General features: G+C 39.8%; 1 protein-coding gene across 3 annotated transcripts in view; it reads right to left on the reverse strand.

Moving 5' to 3' along the window:
- The window catches only part of LRBA (LPS responsive beige-like anchor protein), a gene marked incomplete at both ends in the record, with an annotated part of 652640 nt that overhangs the window by 61443 nt on the left and 573816 nt on the right, over nt 1–17381 (reverse strand). For all 3 annotated transcript variants that reach the window (XM_080697476.1, XM_080697475.1, XM_080697477.1), the window contains one exon: nt 14034–14201. In XM_080697476.1, the coding sequence (XP_080553602.1) occupies nt 14034–14201 (168 nt within the window). The remainder of the gene's footprint in view (nt 1–14033; nt 14202–17381) is intronic.

Genomic DNA, 17381 nt, shown 5'->3' on the forward strand with positions numbered 1-17381 from the left:
TCTCAAATAGATTGGGCTACTGATTCTATTTCTATCAATTTTCATGAGGAAAGAATTAGATGTATGTAAAAAGATTTAGGTACAAAAATGGTAATTATAGAACTTTTATAAGAGCACAGATAAATTAATAAACAAATACCTAAATACCTAATACATAAATAAATACCTAAATAAACTATGATAAAGGAATACAATAGTCATATTTTAAAATGAATAAGTTCAGTTGAATGTATTCTACATGAAAATATCTATAATACTAGAAAAATGTCTAGTTGCCAAAGAATATAGAGGATAACCTTATATAACTAAAAATAAATCTCTTTTCTCTCTCTCTGTCTCTCTCTCTGTCTCTCTCTCTCTCTCTCTCTCTCTCTCACACACACACACACACACACACACACACACACACAATTATGTGAGTATACAAATGCATCAATATTTGCATGTAAAATATTGAAGGGTATGTACCAAAATATTATCATCTGTTCTCTAAGGTAGAGGATAAAGAGATTTATCAAGTTTCTCCTTTCCCCACTTTTACACCATTAGGCATCATAAGGAAGGATAGATTACTCTAGTTAATTAATTGGGCAAAAATAGTCAATCAACATATCTTGCTAATAAAGTTAATTTGTTTTACTGAACTTACTTTCTAGTTTATTTGATTCCAAGGACCTCTTAGTTTTAACAGTATTTTGTTTTTATTTAGGATTAAATGCACAGAAAGTTCTACACATTTTTTAAGGTAATTAATATGGTTTTTCTCCAAACAGTTCTCAAAAATATACATTAGAAAAATGGAGGCATCTCCACGTCATGATATTATGGATCCCATAAAGAGCAAAGAGAAGAGAAGCTTGCCAAATAAAGTAAAATTCATTTAAAAATTTAAAATACAGGAGTAAAAAAGTCAGAAGAGAGAGGAAATTAGTAAGAGAAAGAAGTATTTTTACCAATATAACTACTCCAATAATACTGAGGCAGTACAAAGGTAAAACATGAAATAATTATAATTTGTGGAGATATGCATAAATTTTCCCAGAAGTGCCTTATAACTGAGCCCGTACACTCCAGGCACATTAAACTGAGGCCCAGCTCAGTCTCTCTACAATCTCGTCTTGTAGCTGTCCATCTACTATAGCATAATCCCAGCTGCCAATCTGAAAGAAACCAGCTAGTCAGAGCAGACACAACCAACAGAAACAAACGTCACTCAATAACGTTCAGCGGCTCTGCGTTCATGGATAATTTCAAACAGTATCTCTGTCTAAAACACTGATGTGCTCATTCAAAACACCTCCATCTCTGGCTACTGGAAATGAGTAGATAAAGCAGCCTGCCTAGAAAAATAAGTGGAATGTCTTCAAAGAGGCTGCCCATGCCAAAGGCAGGCGCAGAGAAAACATAATGAAAAGTTCTTAAAGAAAAAATGAAATAAAGCAGGGGAGTCAGTTAACTGCAATTCAGAAGGTTAAATTATTTCTCGAAACCAGACAGGTATGTTTAAGCGATGTCAGGAAGGGATGCAGTAATTTGGCCAACCGTCCACTTGGTAGGAACTACCTAGTCTATTTTTTCAACAATGTTTGTGAGCATCCGCTGTGTCAGACCACCGAAATGAGATCCAGAAGGAATTAAGTCCACGCCACTCGACTTCAGGGACTTAAACCTGAACGACGGCCCCACCTCCACCTCACACTCATCACAGCACTGCCAGGGATGCAGGGACGACAACACACTGACGCTAGAACACTGTTTACTTAACATTCAAAAAACTTGCTCTTAAGTGTTTCCCAAATGCAAACAGAACTGCAAGGGCTTCTTTGCACCAAAATGAAAACCAAAAGTAGTGTTTAAATTCCATGTAAATTTAAAAAAAACCTAAAAATTATTCTAAAATTTTAGAAATCTACTCTTGAAAAATTTATGCAGATTTTTCAAGTGCATGCAATTTTATCTCATCTTGAACTTTCAAAAATGTTACAGTTTAGAACTCCGAGAACGAAATCTAACTGCTTGATCTGAGACTACACTTCCCATTGCCAAAGTCAAGTGAAGACAGGGCCTGAAGGAGACGGACAGGGTTCAGGTTGAAAACCTTCAGCAGGATAACAGCATAGCCCTGGATTCCCTAAGTAATTGAAAGGGATAAAAAAAAATCCTAAAAATATTAATACTTTCTTTATATCCTTGGCTACATAACTTAGCTACTTATTTACCTCCCTAACAATAGGCGTAATCATGAGTAAAAGACAGGATTAGCTTTACTGACAACTTTGACACTCCCTTAGCTAAGGGAAACGTCATCTGATTATTGTGGTTTCGATGTACAATAAAGCCTGGCATAATTTCATAGTGTTTTTAATGTAGGTTTTCAATTAAAACTTGACTAATCCTTACCGTTTATTTGGCTTTTTGTCGTACAGCCCCTGCCCTGCACTGTGTCAAATATGCCATGTGTCTAGCACACTAGATGCCTCAGGATCATTTCTGGAACGCTCAAGTGTAACGGCATGGTATTTTACTTGTTGCATTCAGTACTTCTAATTTACTACACTGCTACCACCACTGTAACTCCAGTGTCCCACTCTTAAATCTGACTGTAGTCACCACAAAGATTCCTCCCTCACCTGCTTAAAACAGGCTCATGGGCCGCTCCCCCAACTATTTAGCAAATGTTAACAATGCTATAAATACCAATGTGTTTATGCTTTCTGAAAGATTCACTGCAGCCAGGGCTCTGCGGCCCTGGTGGAGCGGAGAGGAGCTGCTGACTCCCACCAGGAGAGGGATGGAATCCTAAGCCAAAAATGCTTTTCCCTGGATAAGATATCTGATTTGCTACTGCTGTCATGAGACCGGGGTCATGTAAACTTAAACAGTGCTGCTGCTGCTATTGGAAAACAGACCTTCTTGGAGTGATTATGAATTGCTAAAGTAACATTTGGAAGAGGGGAAATCAGCCGCCAACACGGAACACAATTTTCAGGTTCTGCTTTTGTGTTCTGAGGCCCATGGTGTGTAACTCTTTAAACTGACCTACATGGTGGCTCTTTCCTGGTTACTATCTACTTATGCAAATGGAGTTGAGTCGGCTTTTAAAAGAAAATCAGTAATTTTAGTTAATTTCGGAACTCGCACACACAGAAGATAACTTGCATTTGCTTGAAAAGTAAAGAAGAAAACGACTGTTGCACAGGAAACAGAGCGAGGACACAGAGTGCAAAATGAAGGAGCACGGAGAGCGCTGCTGGGGTCAGAGGGGTACCGCCCGCAGCACCTCAGCCCACCTCGCACGCCCGGCCTGGCCTGGCCAAGCTGTCCCTGTTATCGAAACCTATTACCCAGTCCTGATCACAGACAGCTGGATGAGTGGAAAGGATTGCTTAAAAAAAGGAAAAAGGAAAGAATACTTGTAACAAAATCAACGGTCTCTAATGGCAGGATTTCAAGCTTTCGTAAAGGGAGATGGATTCTGTGGCGTGGCCAAGGCTTTTTTCTATCATATCAAACCACATGGAACAGGAGCGGCTCCGACTGACTTCAGCTGAGGACGGCACTGCTTTACTAAGCCCGACTCCGGCGGCTTTCCAGTGCTTCTGCTCGTGCGTCTGTGTTATCTGACCTTTCAATAGTTTACAGGTATTGCTTTAAAAAATAAGGTTTGAAATTCTGTAACTGATTACACACACACACACACACACACACACACACACACACACACCTCTCTAAGTAATGAGTCCAAAGATCTATAATTCACGAACCTTAAGCCTTCTTGTTTTTAGATAGTAACAACAATTACAATTAACAGTGATATTCTTTTGTTCTTTGTATGGGAAAAAAGAATGTATAAATTCAAATTAGTCAAAAGTATAAAAAACCTAGCTTAGTGAGTTAAATAACATAAAACAAAAATAAGAGACTGACGGGTGTTCTGATTTGTGAGTGAGACAAAAGTTAAGTCAACAATTCTTTCATCATTATCAGAGCCTCGTGAGGATCACCGTGGAGAGGCACCATGCCCCGGCAGCTGTGCGGAAGATGGCCAACACCCAGAACAGAATCTCAGAGACGGCCACCGCAGAGCCAGCCCAGCCGCATGCCACGTGTGCCCCTCGTGCACATTTCCAAGCAGGGCCTTTCCCCCTCAAAATGGAAGGAGCTGTGACTGCCTCTTGATTTTAAAGAGAAACAATTTTCAGAATATAGAAAGGAACAAAGAAAGAAATGCTATGATCTCACTAACCAAAGATACTGACCATAAACATGTTGGGGTCCATAATCTCACCATTCTTTGTGTATTTGTATTTCAGGTCTCATAACTCGATCTGTTTTTCACTGTACCATGTCAAAGTATTTCCATAGCAATAGACATAATTCCATATAACTATATGTGTACATACACAGAAAAAGCTTTGTATACTATATGTATATAGATACACAATATGTATATATTTTGGTATATATTATATATCATATACATATATACATATACACACATATGCACATGTGCGTTGCTGGGGATGAAGCCTCGACTTCACATGTGCTGGGCAGGTACTCTACCCACTGATTTATGTGCCCGGCCCTGCAGAAAAGTATTTTCGCAGATGCATATAGTATTGTTCTGCATGAATTTGCTGGCATTTATTTAACAAGTTTTTTAGTGTTGGACATTTGTGCTGCTTCACTTCGTTTTGTTTTTGCTATTAGGAACAACTATGCCATTGAGCATTTCTGCTTTTGCATACTTGATCAATTAATTATCCCTTTGGGTTAAGGTTCTAAGTAGAGAGTGCATAAACGTTATAAAAATTGATAGGTTGTAAAAAGTTTCAACCTAATTTTATCCTCACCAAATATATGGCAGTGTGTGTTTTCTTATAGCCTCACCAACATTAGAAAATTTCATTATTTTTTAATCTTAGGTAATCTGATAGGCGAAAGCTCTTGTGTTTTCAATTGACTGCTGCTGATTACTAGTGAGCAGGCACTGCTTTTCATAAGTGATTTGTTTTTCATCATTTGTAAATTACCTGTTCTTGTGTTTCATTATTTTTATGTACAGAAAATTCAGTTTTAATGTAGTTAAATATATCCATTTTCTTAGTGACTTCTGATTTTGATATTAGACTTATAGCAACCTTCTCTATGCCAAGATTACAAAACTAACCACTCATCTATACGTTCTATAGTTTCATTTTTTATATTTACTTAATCTTTATCCCAAACAAATACATGTAATACATTTCGAATTTCTTTTACTTTAAGATGTGATGTAGGGACCTCTCTTAGTTTATATTCTAAGTAATTAGCCAAATGTCCTGACATGATTCATTGAACAAAACAGTCTTTTCCCAGGGATTTAAAGCCAAGCACCTTTATCGTATCTTCCCTACGTAGTACACCTATCCCTGGAAGCTCTATTCCAATCCTTTGAACTTTAGTTCCTTTATTAGAACATGCTATTTTGACTATTGTTTATGCTTTCCTATCTGGTAAAGTAATCAGAACTCATTTACTTTATCTTTGGTGGAGGTCTATCACAGCATGTTACTTGGTCTCCCAGGCTACTACATATAAGAAATAGTGAACCATAAAGCGGAGGGGGGTGGCCCAAAGGCAGGCGTACTGACACAGCAACAAGAGCGAGAACAAGGCTGGCGAGAGGAACAGGAGAAATGCGAGGTGAGAGCATCGGAATCAAGAAGGAAGAGGAGCACAGAGCTCGAAGCCAGAGATTATAGCACAGAACAACTCTCTATACATATATCCTCCCAAGTACTCGAATGAAAAGTGTGCGCCACCACACCTGGGGTATGTGCTAGCAGCTAATCGCCATGTGGTAGTGTTAAGAGGTGGGGCCTCACCGGGCGTGCTGGCACACGCTTGTAATCCCTGCACTTGGGAGGCGGAGACAGGAGGATCGCACAGGTTCAAAGCCAGCCGTGCTAGCTTAAGAGACCCTGTTTCCAAATAAAAATATAAAATAGGTCTGGGAGTGTAGCCTGGAGGTAGAAGGGTTTCCAGGAACCCACATGAATGGATTAGTGCTTAATAAGAAGGCTGGAGGGTATGAGCTTAGGTCTGTTTTCCCTTCCATCTTAAGCCTAGCAAGGACAAGCGGTTTTTCTTCTCCATGGAAGACAGCACCAAGGTGTCATCTTGGATGTGGAGAACTTCATGGCACCCTTGATGTTACACTTTCAGCCCCTAGACCTGTGAGGAATAATCTCTACTGTTTATAAATTACTAGGCCTAGCTGGGTACAGTGATACATACCCTGGTTACTCAGGAGGCTGAAGCAGGAGGATTGCAAGTTTGAGGTCAGCCTGTACAATTTGGTGAGACCCTGTCTTATAATAAAAATAGAAAGGGTTGGGGAATGTAGTTCAGGGGTAGAGTGCAACTGGGTTCAGTTTACGGCACCATAAACATGCACACACACACACGCGCGCGCGCGCACACACACACACACACACACACGCACACACACACACACAGAGGAGGAGGAGGAAGAGGACACAAAACCAACAACAACAACTGGGGATACTCAGTGGTAGAGCACCCCTGGGTTCAAACCCCAGGGCAAAAAATAAACAAACAAACAAATAAAGTAAAATTAGTGGTATCTGGCTGGAGAAGCACAGACTAAGACAGCAACAGGGAGCTAGTGAGACTGGGCACCTGAGGGCAGGCCTTCTCTGAGGAGACAGCCTTCAAGCTGAGGCACACATGACAAGGAGTCCAAAGGTGAAAATCTGGGGTGGCTGGGATAGACAGCTCTTCTAAGGAAGTTCTAAGTCAGAGGCAAACTTTACATGATCAGGATAGAAAGAAAGTCAGGGTGACGAGACACATGGAAGGTGGAGAGAATGCAGGGGAGGGGCTGTGGGTGGGCTCAGCCAGCTCACGCGGGCTCAGGGCGGTTTTACTCTCTGTTTACTGTGAAATAGGAAGGTTCCACGCTCTGATTCGTAGTTTTAAATATCACCTTGGTGGCCCTGCTGAAACAGAACGTGGGTGGGTAAAGGTAGAAATAGACGACCAGGCCCACTCCTGTTGGTCCGGGAAGACGATGATAGTGGCTCGGGCTGATGACGAACAGACACACATGGTTTCCAAATATGCTTTGGAGATATCAGCAGCCTTGCCGCCGTTATCACCACTTCTCTCTCTTCTCACCTACCACATGGCTGCCTCGTCCCAGAGCCGCACTACCCACCTTCCCACAGGCCGCGCTCTCTGCCTCCAAGGCATCTTTTGCTTCACTACTTAAATCCTGATTTCCTGAGGATGAAATTCCATCAGTTACTGCACCCGTACTCTGCTTGGCTGCTCCTCCTTTGGGCTCCCACACAGAGCGCATGCCACACTATATGTGCACACCCGCATATGGGTATATGTAGGGAGAGGGTTTAAAGAATTTATTTTTCACCTACTAAATTCCATCAATGAACTCTCTCATACGTAGATACTCAGGGCTACATAATGAGCTTTCAACTTCCGAATCTAGCAACCGCCATTTCTGTGAGAATTAACAGGTGAATTCTAGGTGAGTAAGGATAGAGAATGAAGGTTTAATAAGAAACCATGTTTATAAGTACAGTTATAGCACATCTGTAGTAAAGAAATCAAGGGAAATATTTATGCTAAACCTTTTAGAAAAGTATTGTTTTGAAAGATAAATATTTGAGTCATTCATAGCTACTTTATGAATTTGAACTTTAAGGTTTTTTTTAAGTTAGAGTATGCATTCTTGCTCATATATGATCCTGAATTCAAGTACTCTCAGTTTTCTCTCTCTTTTTTAGATGATTCAAAGTTATTTATCTTAAGTTATAACTGTCTATTTAATATAATTATACCATATTCTCTTCTAAGAACTATTGCATAATTTAAGGAATGGAATAATCTAGAAATATTTAAGAAGACATTTCTGTGCAGAGCTGAATTTAAATTGGAGTTTTCTCTCTTTTAAACTTATTTTCTCCTTGGTTTTAGTTTTTTTGAAATGGGGTTAGACAGTCTTAAGGAGATTGTTTGAAGGAAGAGAAGTGACTGAGCCCATCAAATTTAACAGAATCATTAGAAAGTGACTTTTCATATGTCCCTTGTCTAAGATTTAAGTATGGTAAATGCAGGGAGAAAAGAACAAAGTGTAAATAAAAATAAAGAAAAAAAAACGAAGTAAAGGGGTCTATGAGACAAGCAGCTAAGGATAAGAGTATCCTCTTTCATTGGAGGCCACAGGATATTTGATAAAGGATTAGTGTATTTGCCTAAACATTTTTCTTTCTGGTGTGTGATATATGTAAATGTAGACATGTATATTGATAACACAGCTGTTTTCCAAAAATTAAAAACAACATAAAAGTTTAATGTGCTGCAGGCTGTTTCTCTGATTACCCTTCCTCCTCTTATGGTTATTATTTCTATTGTTTAGTGCTCCTTTTATAGAGAGATTATTTTTATGATCACTCACTATGCCATATGTATGAACCATTCACTCTAGAACAGCCTCTTTCCCGCAAGGCGCAAACATGATGGGGCTCGCGCGCAGATACCTTGCCCCGCCGGTGACTGTGTGGGCACTGAACTCTTCTGAACTGACACCTGCGTGCAGAGCAGTGGCAGTGTAGCTACTAAACAGAAGCAGCCTGGACTGCTTTTATATCTCCAGGAAGGCACGCGTCCTCCTGGGGCCATGGCTGCGATTTGCGGAAGTGGCGCCTAAGCTTACCCGGTGTGGCTACACACGTGGACCCGTATGAGTGATGAGAAAGCACCACACTGGGACAAGAAGGACAAGTGTGGCCTGGACAAGGAGGGGCTGGGATTCCTGGATGGGAACAGTGACAGCTCCATGATGGACGACTGTGCCTAGGCTTTGCATGTGGCTGTCCAGGTCGGGGCCTGCAGGCACAGGCACATGCGTGGCCACGGGCGTGGGGCAGCCTCTTCAGTGTCCTTGTACAGCCCTGCTGAAATCCCAGAGTTTTGGAGGAGACAGTGTTTATGCAGACAGAGAGGCGATCTATGCACCTTACCACCAAGGCGCTCTGTGCCACCACATCCAGCCTTATATTCTTCAGAGCCCACATACAACCAAAATGAGAGTCTGGCCAGCTTGTTGGCATTCTACGTGCCTGATTATAAATGTATTCTACGAGATAGGAGGCTCTGTCTTGCTCACCTCTGTATTTTTCCCACCTTGTAGAAAATGAGTCTTTGTTGAATAAATGAGTAAGAGCATAAAGTCTCCCAGCTCATCAGCCCCTTCTTGCCTCCATTCGGTCCAGCCTGCATACACTTTCAACGATACCCCCTCACAGCCTCATCAGCAAGCCTTGCACTCAATCCTTTGTTCTGCATTTCACCATCCGTCCACGCAAGATGTCACCTGCGCCTCTCTGTCATCATCTCTCCACACATACACCTGTTAGAGTTTTTTTCTACAGCTATTCTCCTGCTTTTGAAACCACAGAAAAACACAAATGGGAAATAATAATTATCGAGCATCACCTACTGAGCATCCCTCCCTTCGGCAGGTATTTCTCTAAATATAACCTCATCCTTGCTACAGGCATGCATAAAGATGATCCGCTGCCCTCCCCCAGCTCACATCCGCGTCCTCACACCGTGCTAACCCTCCACTCTCCAGCTGCAGACGAGCTGTGTCATTCCCTCCTGTCCAGGGCTTATCTCTGCCTGTGCTCTGGACTCTGTTCCTTTCCACTTCCTCATAGGGCCTGATAGTCAGTTACATGCTTTCTTTCCTGTGTGTCTGACATGCTTCCCCCTCTCTTTGGATTTTCCAGTGAAACATGGCTGAATATTGACCCAGAGGGAAAGGTCTCCTTTGAGTGACTGCTAGTGGAGACAAGGATTTCTTTTTGTGATGACTGTGGTAATGTTTGTACGACTTTATAAATATGCTAAAAAACTATCACCTTGCATGCTTTCAATGAGTGAGCTCATCTGGGAGTTCTATCTCAATAAAGATGTTAAATTTTCCCTTAGGGCTAGAGATATCGCTCAGTGCACTTGGTTAGTAGGCACAAGGCCCTGATTCCATCCCCAGCACTACAAAGAAAAATCATTATCTCCCTGCAGCTTATTTTGTCGTAGTCGCATGCTGACCTCATCACTGCTCACCCACAGCACAAGCCTCTACCTTCTATGCTGCTTCCTCTACGATCACTAAAGCCCTCCTAGGGAGAAAAATCCAGTGGCTTTTTCAGTTCTTTTCTCTTCAGTGTCTTTTCAGATTGGGCCTAAAACATATATGTGGCCATGTTATAAACTGTCCATTGTTCCCACTGAATTATATTGCAGCTATGCTTATTTTACAATTTATGTACATATTCAAAGGATATGAATCCTTATGTATATGTATATTTGTATGGAGTTGAAGGTCCTTCACTATCCGGCTCCTATTTCTCTCTCTCCTTTACCTCATCACCTTTGTGCATTTAGCATACACAGTATTCTCCAGCCATGATCTCTCTTGTGTGTGTGCAAGGACTTGCGCAGTGCCCTCTTTTGCCCACGACTCTATCTGGGTGATCGTCCTTCCGTATACAGATCCAGCTTCCCATTTCCTGGCAAACAGACCTGGATCCCATCAGTCTGGGTTCAGTACTCATCTTCTATGTCTGTGCATACATGCATACCTACCTTTATCTCAAAACTGAATCTATCACACATAATTGTTAGACATAATTAGACAATAAACTCTAGAATTAGAGGGCATAACTTGCCTTTCAATCCTTTAACCTATTATGCAATTTGGGTTTAGTAAAAGGTTGTTGAAAAAAATGAATAAATTAATGACCTATTTTTGCCTGCTTTCTTCTTGCCTCTCTTAACAATGAACCCTCATCTTTCCTGTAGAATAGTCTCTAATAACTTTTCTAGTGTCAACATTTTATAATGCTTTCTGTGATGTTATTATTAGTTTATATTCCTCTTATAGTTGTGTTTTCTAACCCAGAGATTTAACTGAACAATGCCAAGAAAAGAAATAACACTTGCTAAACACTTAGGACGCCATATGCTGGGTACTTTGCATACAATGCATCTTACCTGATCCTCTGAGGGTGTAAGCTATCACGCCAACACTATTCTTAAGGAAACAAGCTGAGGAAGAGCCAAGTCTCTCAACTGGTGGGCATCGCAAAGAAATCTAATCTAGACGTTTTTGTTGTTTGTTTATACTATTGTATTATACTGCAAGATTTAGTACTGGCCAATGTTATGAAAAGGCAATAATAAAAGATTATATTAATTTTAATAATACTTAGAAAGCTTTGTATATTAAAAATGTATATTTATGTAGCTGGCCGTGGTGGCACACGCTTGTAATCGTTGCGCGTAGGAGGCTGAGACAGGAGGATCGCACAGGTTCGAAGCCAGCCTCAGCTACTTAGTGAGGCTCTTGGCAACTTAGTGAGACCCTGTTTCCAAATAAAATGTAAAATAGTTCTGGGAATATAGCCCGGAGGTAGAAAGCCTCTGGGTTCCACCTCCAGTACCACACACAAAAAAATGTACATTTATACTAACAATGCCATGTAACGAGGAGATATTTTCTCATTTCAAGAACATCAAATGTCCACCAGTGGACATGGCTAAACAAAATGTGATATATGCATATAATGAATCATTATTTAGCCTTAAAAAAAAGAAAATTCTGATATATGCTATATGGATAAATCTGAAAATATGCTAAGCGCAAGGGATGGTGGTACATGCCTGTAACCCCAGTACTTGGGAGGCTAAAACAGGAGGGTTACAGGTTCAAGGTCAACATCAGCAACATAACAAATCCTCAGCAACTTAGAAAGTCCCTGTTTCAAAATAAAAAGTAAGCCAGGCGTGGTGGCGCACACTTGTAATCCACGCACTTTGGAGGCGGAGACAGGAGGATTGCACAGGTTCGAAGCCAGCCTCGCTGGCTTAAGAGACCTTGTTTCCATATAAAATATAAAATAGGTCTGGGAGTGTAGCCCGGAGGTAGAAGGGTTCCATTCCCAGTACCACCAAAAAATAAAATAAAATAAAAAGTAAAATAGGGCTGGGAATGTAGCTTGGAGGTAGAATGCCTCTGTGTTCAATTCCCACTACCACAAATTAATAAACAAAATAATATGCTAAGTAAAATAAGTCAGACATAAAAGGATAAGTAATATATGATTCTAGTTTTATGAGGTACCTGGAATAATCATATTCAGAGAGACAGAAAGTAGATTAGTGGTTGTCAGAGCTGCAGAGAGGACAGAATGGGAAGTTACTATTTAGTGCATGGAATTTCAGTATGGGAAGATGAAATGAAATTCAGGAGATGGATGGATGGTGGTGATGGTTGTACAACAATGTGATTTTTTTCCTTTTTTCTTTTGGTGCATGCTGGGGATTGAACCCAGGGCCTGTGAATGCTAAGTATGTACTCTACCACTGAGTTGCATTTGCTGTCATACATGAATGCTCTTTATCATACTAAAATGTACACTCAAAATGGCAAAAATTCACTAATATAATGATAAGAGTAATACATTTTATGTATACTTATTTTACCAGAATAAAAATGAAAACATATTTGAGCCAGGAGTGGTGGTGCATACCTCTAATTGAGCAGTTCAGGAGACTGAGGCAGGAGGATTGCAAGTTCAAAGCCAGCCAGGGCAACTTAGCAAGACTCTATAATTTAGTTTACACCTATATTACAATTATATACATAAAATCTAAATGGTGTATGACCAATTCCAATTATCCCAACAAGTTAATTTAACAAACATTGGTTGTCTTATTCTATAATCATATGTCTTGAAATTACAGTCAGAAAACACATTTAACCACAGACACACATGACAATTTTCTAGGTTTCCAAAGTCCAATGTGGTTGTCATGAGTCAAATGTGCCTATTTAAACTTAAATTAATTAAAATTAAATATTCAGCGCTCCTCAGCCACAGGAGCCACATTTCAAGCATCCAGTAACCACATGTGGTCCCCGGCCACTGTCGTGGACAGTGTGGATATAAATATTCTTATCACTTTTGCGAGTGGTATTTGACAGCCCTCTTCAAGACTACACTGCAAACAGCACACAGCAAACTTCTTGAGAAATCAGTGGGGTGTGTGACCCCAGAATAAAGACAAAGAGCTGAACACATGGAGCCACCTAAAGAGGAAAGGAGGGGAAAACTAGCCAGGGCCAACAGGTGCAGGCTGAGGCTCATCTTTACGATTCAGTTGCTGTGCACATTTTACCTCTAAGTGAAAGGTACAGCTAGTCATATCATCTTCAGCACATCAAAAGATAAGTTCTTTTAAAAATTAGCATCTTGTTATTTGGGGAAAATAGTGTCAAGTAGAGCCTCTGGTTTCTTAAATACAATTCTGTTCTAAAGTTGCATAGATATTTGAGGCTGCCTCTGTTCAATTCTATAATTCTTCATACATAGTGTCATAGAGTAAGGAAGATGTATAAATAGCTTAGAAATACTGAAAAAGCAAAATCCTCTACAGAGTTTTTGATGAATACTGTATTTGCCAAGACCACGTTTTGAATGTTTTATCGCAAAAATAAATGACAAGGATAAAACAAATCTCATTAACATTTAACACCAAGTTCGATGACCTAAGTTTTACACTTCAATTCCACTACTGATTTCCACATGGTCACATATGTACTTATGTGTTACATACAAATATATTTTATTGTATCTAGATCTGTGCTCACAATTATATTTTAATCAACGAATTGATTGCTATTTTCCTAATATTTCAAATCATGTGAGCAGGCTTCAAAGCGACAAGAATCCCTTAAGCTGAGAAAGTTGTATTCTACACGGAGCCAAATACTGTCAGAAGAAAGCTCTGGGTTGGGTCACTAACATTTTACCCTCCTGACGCCACCTCACTATCTAGGCACCATTTCTTCATCAGTAAGATGGAAGAGCAGGAAAGAAGATTTGACCCGCCTCGGGTGGGCTGTGAGGATCACTGTCCATCGCCCTCAGGTGGCTCACCTCTCTCAACACAGGGTCAGTGATTGAATTCAGGTTGGCCGCTCCCTCGTAGGTCAGGTAGTAGAACACGTTGAGCGCTCGCACGGCCTCTGGTCCTCGCTGTTTATAGCCGAAGATGAGATCAATCCATTGGTGGAGCTGGCAGGAAACAAATTCACTCTCCAGGGCCTGAAAAAAAGTTATAGATTATATTGCTATTTGAATTCTATTGTAAAAGAGTAGAGTGAGATTTAGGACAGACTGTGATTTTTAACCTTAAACCTACTATGAAAGAAACGAGTCATTTATTGTAGTACTGGGGATAGAAACCAGGGGCATTCTACCTCCAAGCTGTCACTACGGTCTTTTTTTGTTTTGATCTCACTAGGTTGCTAAGGGTCTAAGTTTCTCAGGCTGTCCTTGAACCTGCAATCCTATCTCAGACTCCCAAGGACTGGGATTACAAGTGTGCACCACCACTAAAAGGGACTTTAGGAATCAAACAATCAAAAACTAAAGAGAGATGGGCATAGTACACCCACCAGTAATCCCAGTTCTTGTGAGGCTGAGATAGGGGGATCCAAGGTTCGCGGCCAGCCTCAGCAACTTAGTGAAGCCATCAACAATTTAATAAGACCCTGTTTCAAAAAAAAAAAAAAATTAGAGAATGTAGCTCAGAGGTAGAATGCTCTTGGGTTCAATCCCCAGTACTGCAAGAAAAAACAAAAACAAAAACAAAACTACCAAAAGTAATAAGCCAGGTGTGGTGGGACACATCTGTAATCCCAGGTACTTGGGAGGCTGAGGCAAAGAATTGCCATTTCAAGGCTAACCTGGATAACACAGAAAGAGTCTGTCTCAGGAAACAAACAGAAACAAACCTGAGAAAGCAAAACTAGGGCTGGGGGTGCAGCTCAGCGGTAGAGCGGTGTGCTTAGTACACACGAGGCTGTGAGTTCAATCCCCGGCACACAAACAAATGAACAATTCTGGTGTCCTATTTTCTACCAGAATCCGTTCTCCTTTGTATATGATGAAAACTCGAGAAACTCGCTGCATGTACCACACTGAACTGCAGTGACTGCTTACATTCCTGTATCCTCCGGCTGTCCTGTAGCACTGTGAGGTCAAGGCCTGGTCTGTCCTGGCCACATTTTACCTCAGGCCTTGACAGGCACTTGGTCTATGCTTTAAAGAAGGAGGTCATGCAGTCTAAAGACTTTGGAAAAGCCAATGTGAAAACATTAAAAATTTACTATCTACTTGAAATATTTATAATTTTTCTAGAAAGGAAACATTTTGTTGTCTACTATAACAACTGTCACCAAATTACTTTGTTTTGATTGAGTTTTTATGCTAACAAATTAGATTGGGATGGGATACTTATAATTACTGAATTATTATTCTAGATATTAATATCAAACCAGACCAAATATTTTGTGCTATTAAAATGATGGTGCTCAATAAATAATGAATGAACATTATCAAGTATTCAACTGAATGGGGGGGGCACAAGACCCACTTCCTAGTCATCATTATAGCCCCCCTCACTAGCACTGTGCCCCAAACACAATAGGTAAGATTAATTTTTTCTTGAATTTAATAAAGTCATAAGTACTAAAGAGTCTTAAAAACCGGAGACTTATTTTTAGGAAGACATTTATTTTTATACTATGTAATGTTGCTCAAAATAATTCCAACATAAAAGTTTAACATGATGGACTAATTTACCAATAAGTAATGATATTAAATAAAAAAAGTTCTTAAACATAAACTCTGAAGGCTAATTAAAAGTATACTAAGTTATATCTAATAATATATGTATATATCAGCAAAACAAACTTGTATTTTTTGAACAAAAATGTGTAATTGTGGTGATTTGGGGGGCTTGGTGCTATGTAATAAATATTATAAGAGATATGTAGGTTTTAAAAACAAAACTAATTAACTTTTTGGGGATAGGGGTGCTAGGGATAGAACCCAGGACCTTGCAATGCTAAGCACATGCTCTACCACTGTGCTACACTCCTAGTCACAAAATTAACTGACTAGTGCAAGCACCAATGAGATATAAACGTATCTTATAACCCAAAAGATATTATTAGTTCACAGGTACATATATATTTACAGGTGTAAATATATGTTAAATTAAGTGTTTATGAATAAGAACTGTTTACGGCAAGCCGGGCATGGTGGTGCATGCCTATCATCCCAGTACTTGGGAAAATGAGACAGCAGGATGACAGCCCAGCCTCAGCAATTTAGCAAGACCTTATTTCAAAATAAAATGGGGTGGGGGTGTAGCTCAAAAGTAGAGTGGCTGGCCCTGGGTTCAATCCTGAGTAGCAAAAAAAGAAAAGAGAAGAAAAATGTTTATGGCTAAGTACAGGTAACGTATTTTTGTTTAGCTAGTAACATTTAATATGGTTTCATAATACCGTATAATATAAAATATGATAAATAGAACTATAGGCACTAAGCAACTCTCATGTTCCAATGTATACCAGAAATGAAATAAGCCAAAAACTATTTAGCTAGTTTCAGTCCTGAAAATTACTATTTGAAACATCTACTGTAAACTTGGCTGTATTTGCAAATTTTGTAAGGAGATAAGAGAACACAAAATGACTTCATGTTCTACTTGAAATGAGAAGAGAAGGGCCTGTAATAACTTTAAGTCAATTCCTATTGTAAATACATAAATTTAAAGTGAATCTAAAAACCTGGGAACTACTAATGCAAGTTGCACACAGAAATGATACGTTCGTTTCATTAACTTCAGCCTTGGCGAGGGGTGGGTGGGAGTGGGGGGGCACGTTTAAAGTGACACATAAAAACAGCAATTGTCTTAATTTGTGTGCAGTGCACTCCACACAAAAGCCCTAAATATGTTCAAATTAGAGCAAGCTGCTTGATTGTCACGGCAGTCTCACGTCACATTAATGCATGACAAACATTAAACCATACACTTAAATGGCAATTTATATCATTTAAATGTTTACTGCCAGACTAGCTCATCACTCATTTAAATGTGACTTTCTGACAGCTAATTTCAGTTAATTTTCTCCAATTCACTTAATTAGAACTTTCAATCAGAGAAGGACTTACATGTATCTTCAAGCTTACATTTCGTTTTGGTTGTTGTTCAGAAATCCGAGTTAATAAACTGCGGGAATGCTCTACTACGGCAGATTAATGTATAATATCTCTGAGTCCAGAAAAAAGCGTGACTATGACACAAACTCCCAGTGTGTGTTCTTAGGAAGAACCTACTCTTATTTATGTAAATAATACTCTAGCCAGTAGTTTAAATAAAAAACGTTTAGTTCATATACACACACTATTGAAACAATAAAAAAACCTGCATCC

This window comes from Muscardinus avellanarius (assembly GCF_963383645.1).
Source record: "Muscardinus avellanarius genome assembly, chromosome: 6".
Lineage (NCBI taxonomy): Eukaryota > Metazoa > Chordata > Mammalia > Rodentia > Gliridae > Muscardinus > Muscardinus avellanarius.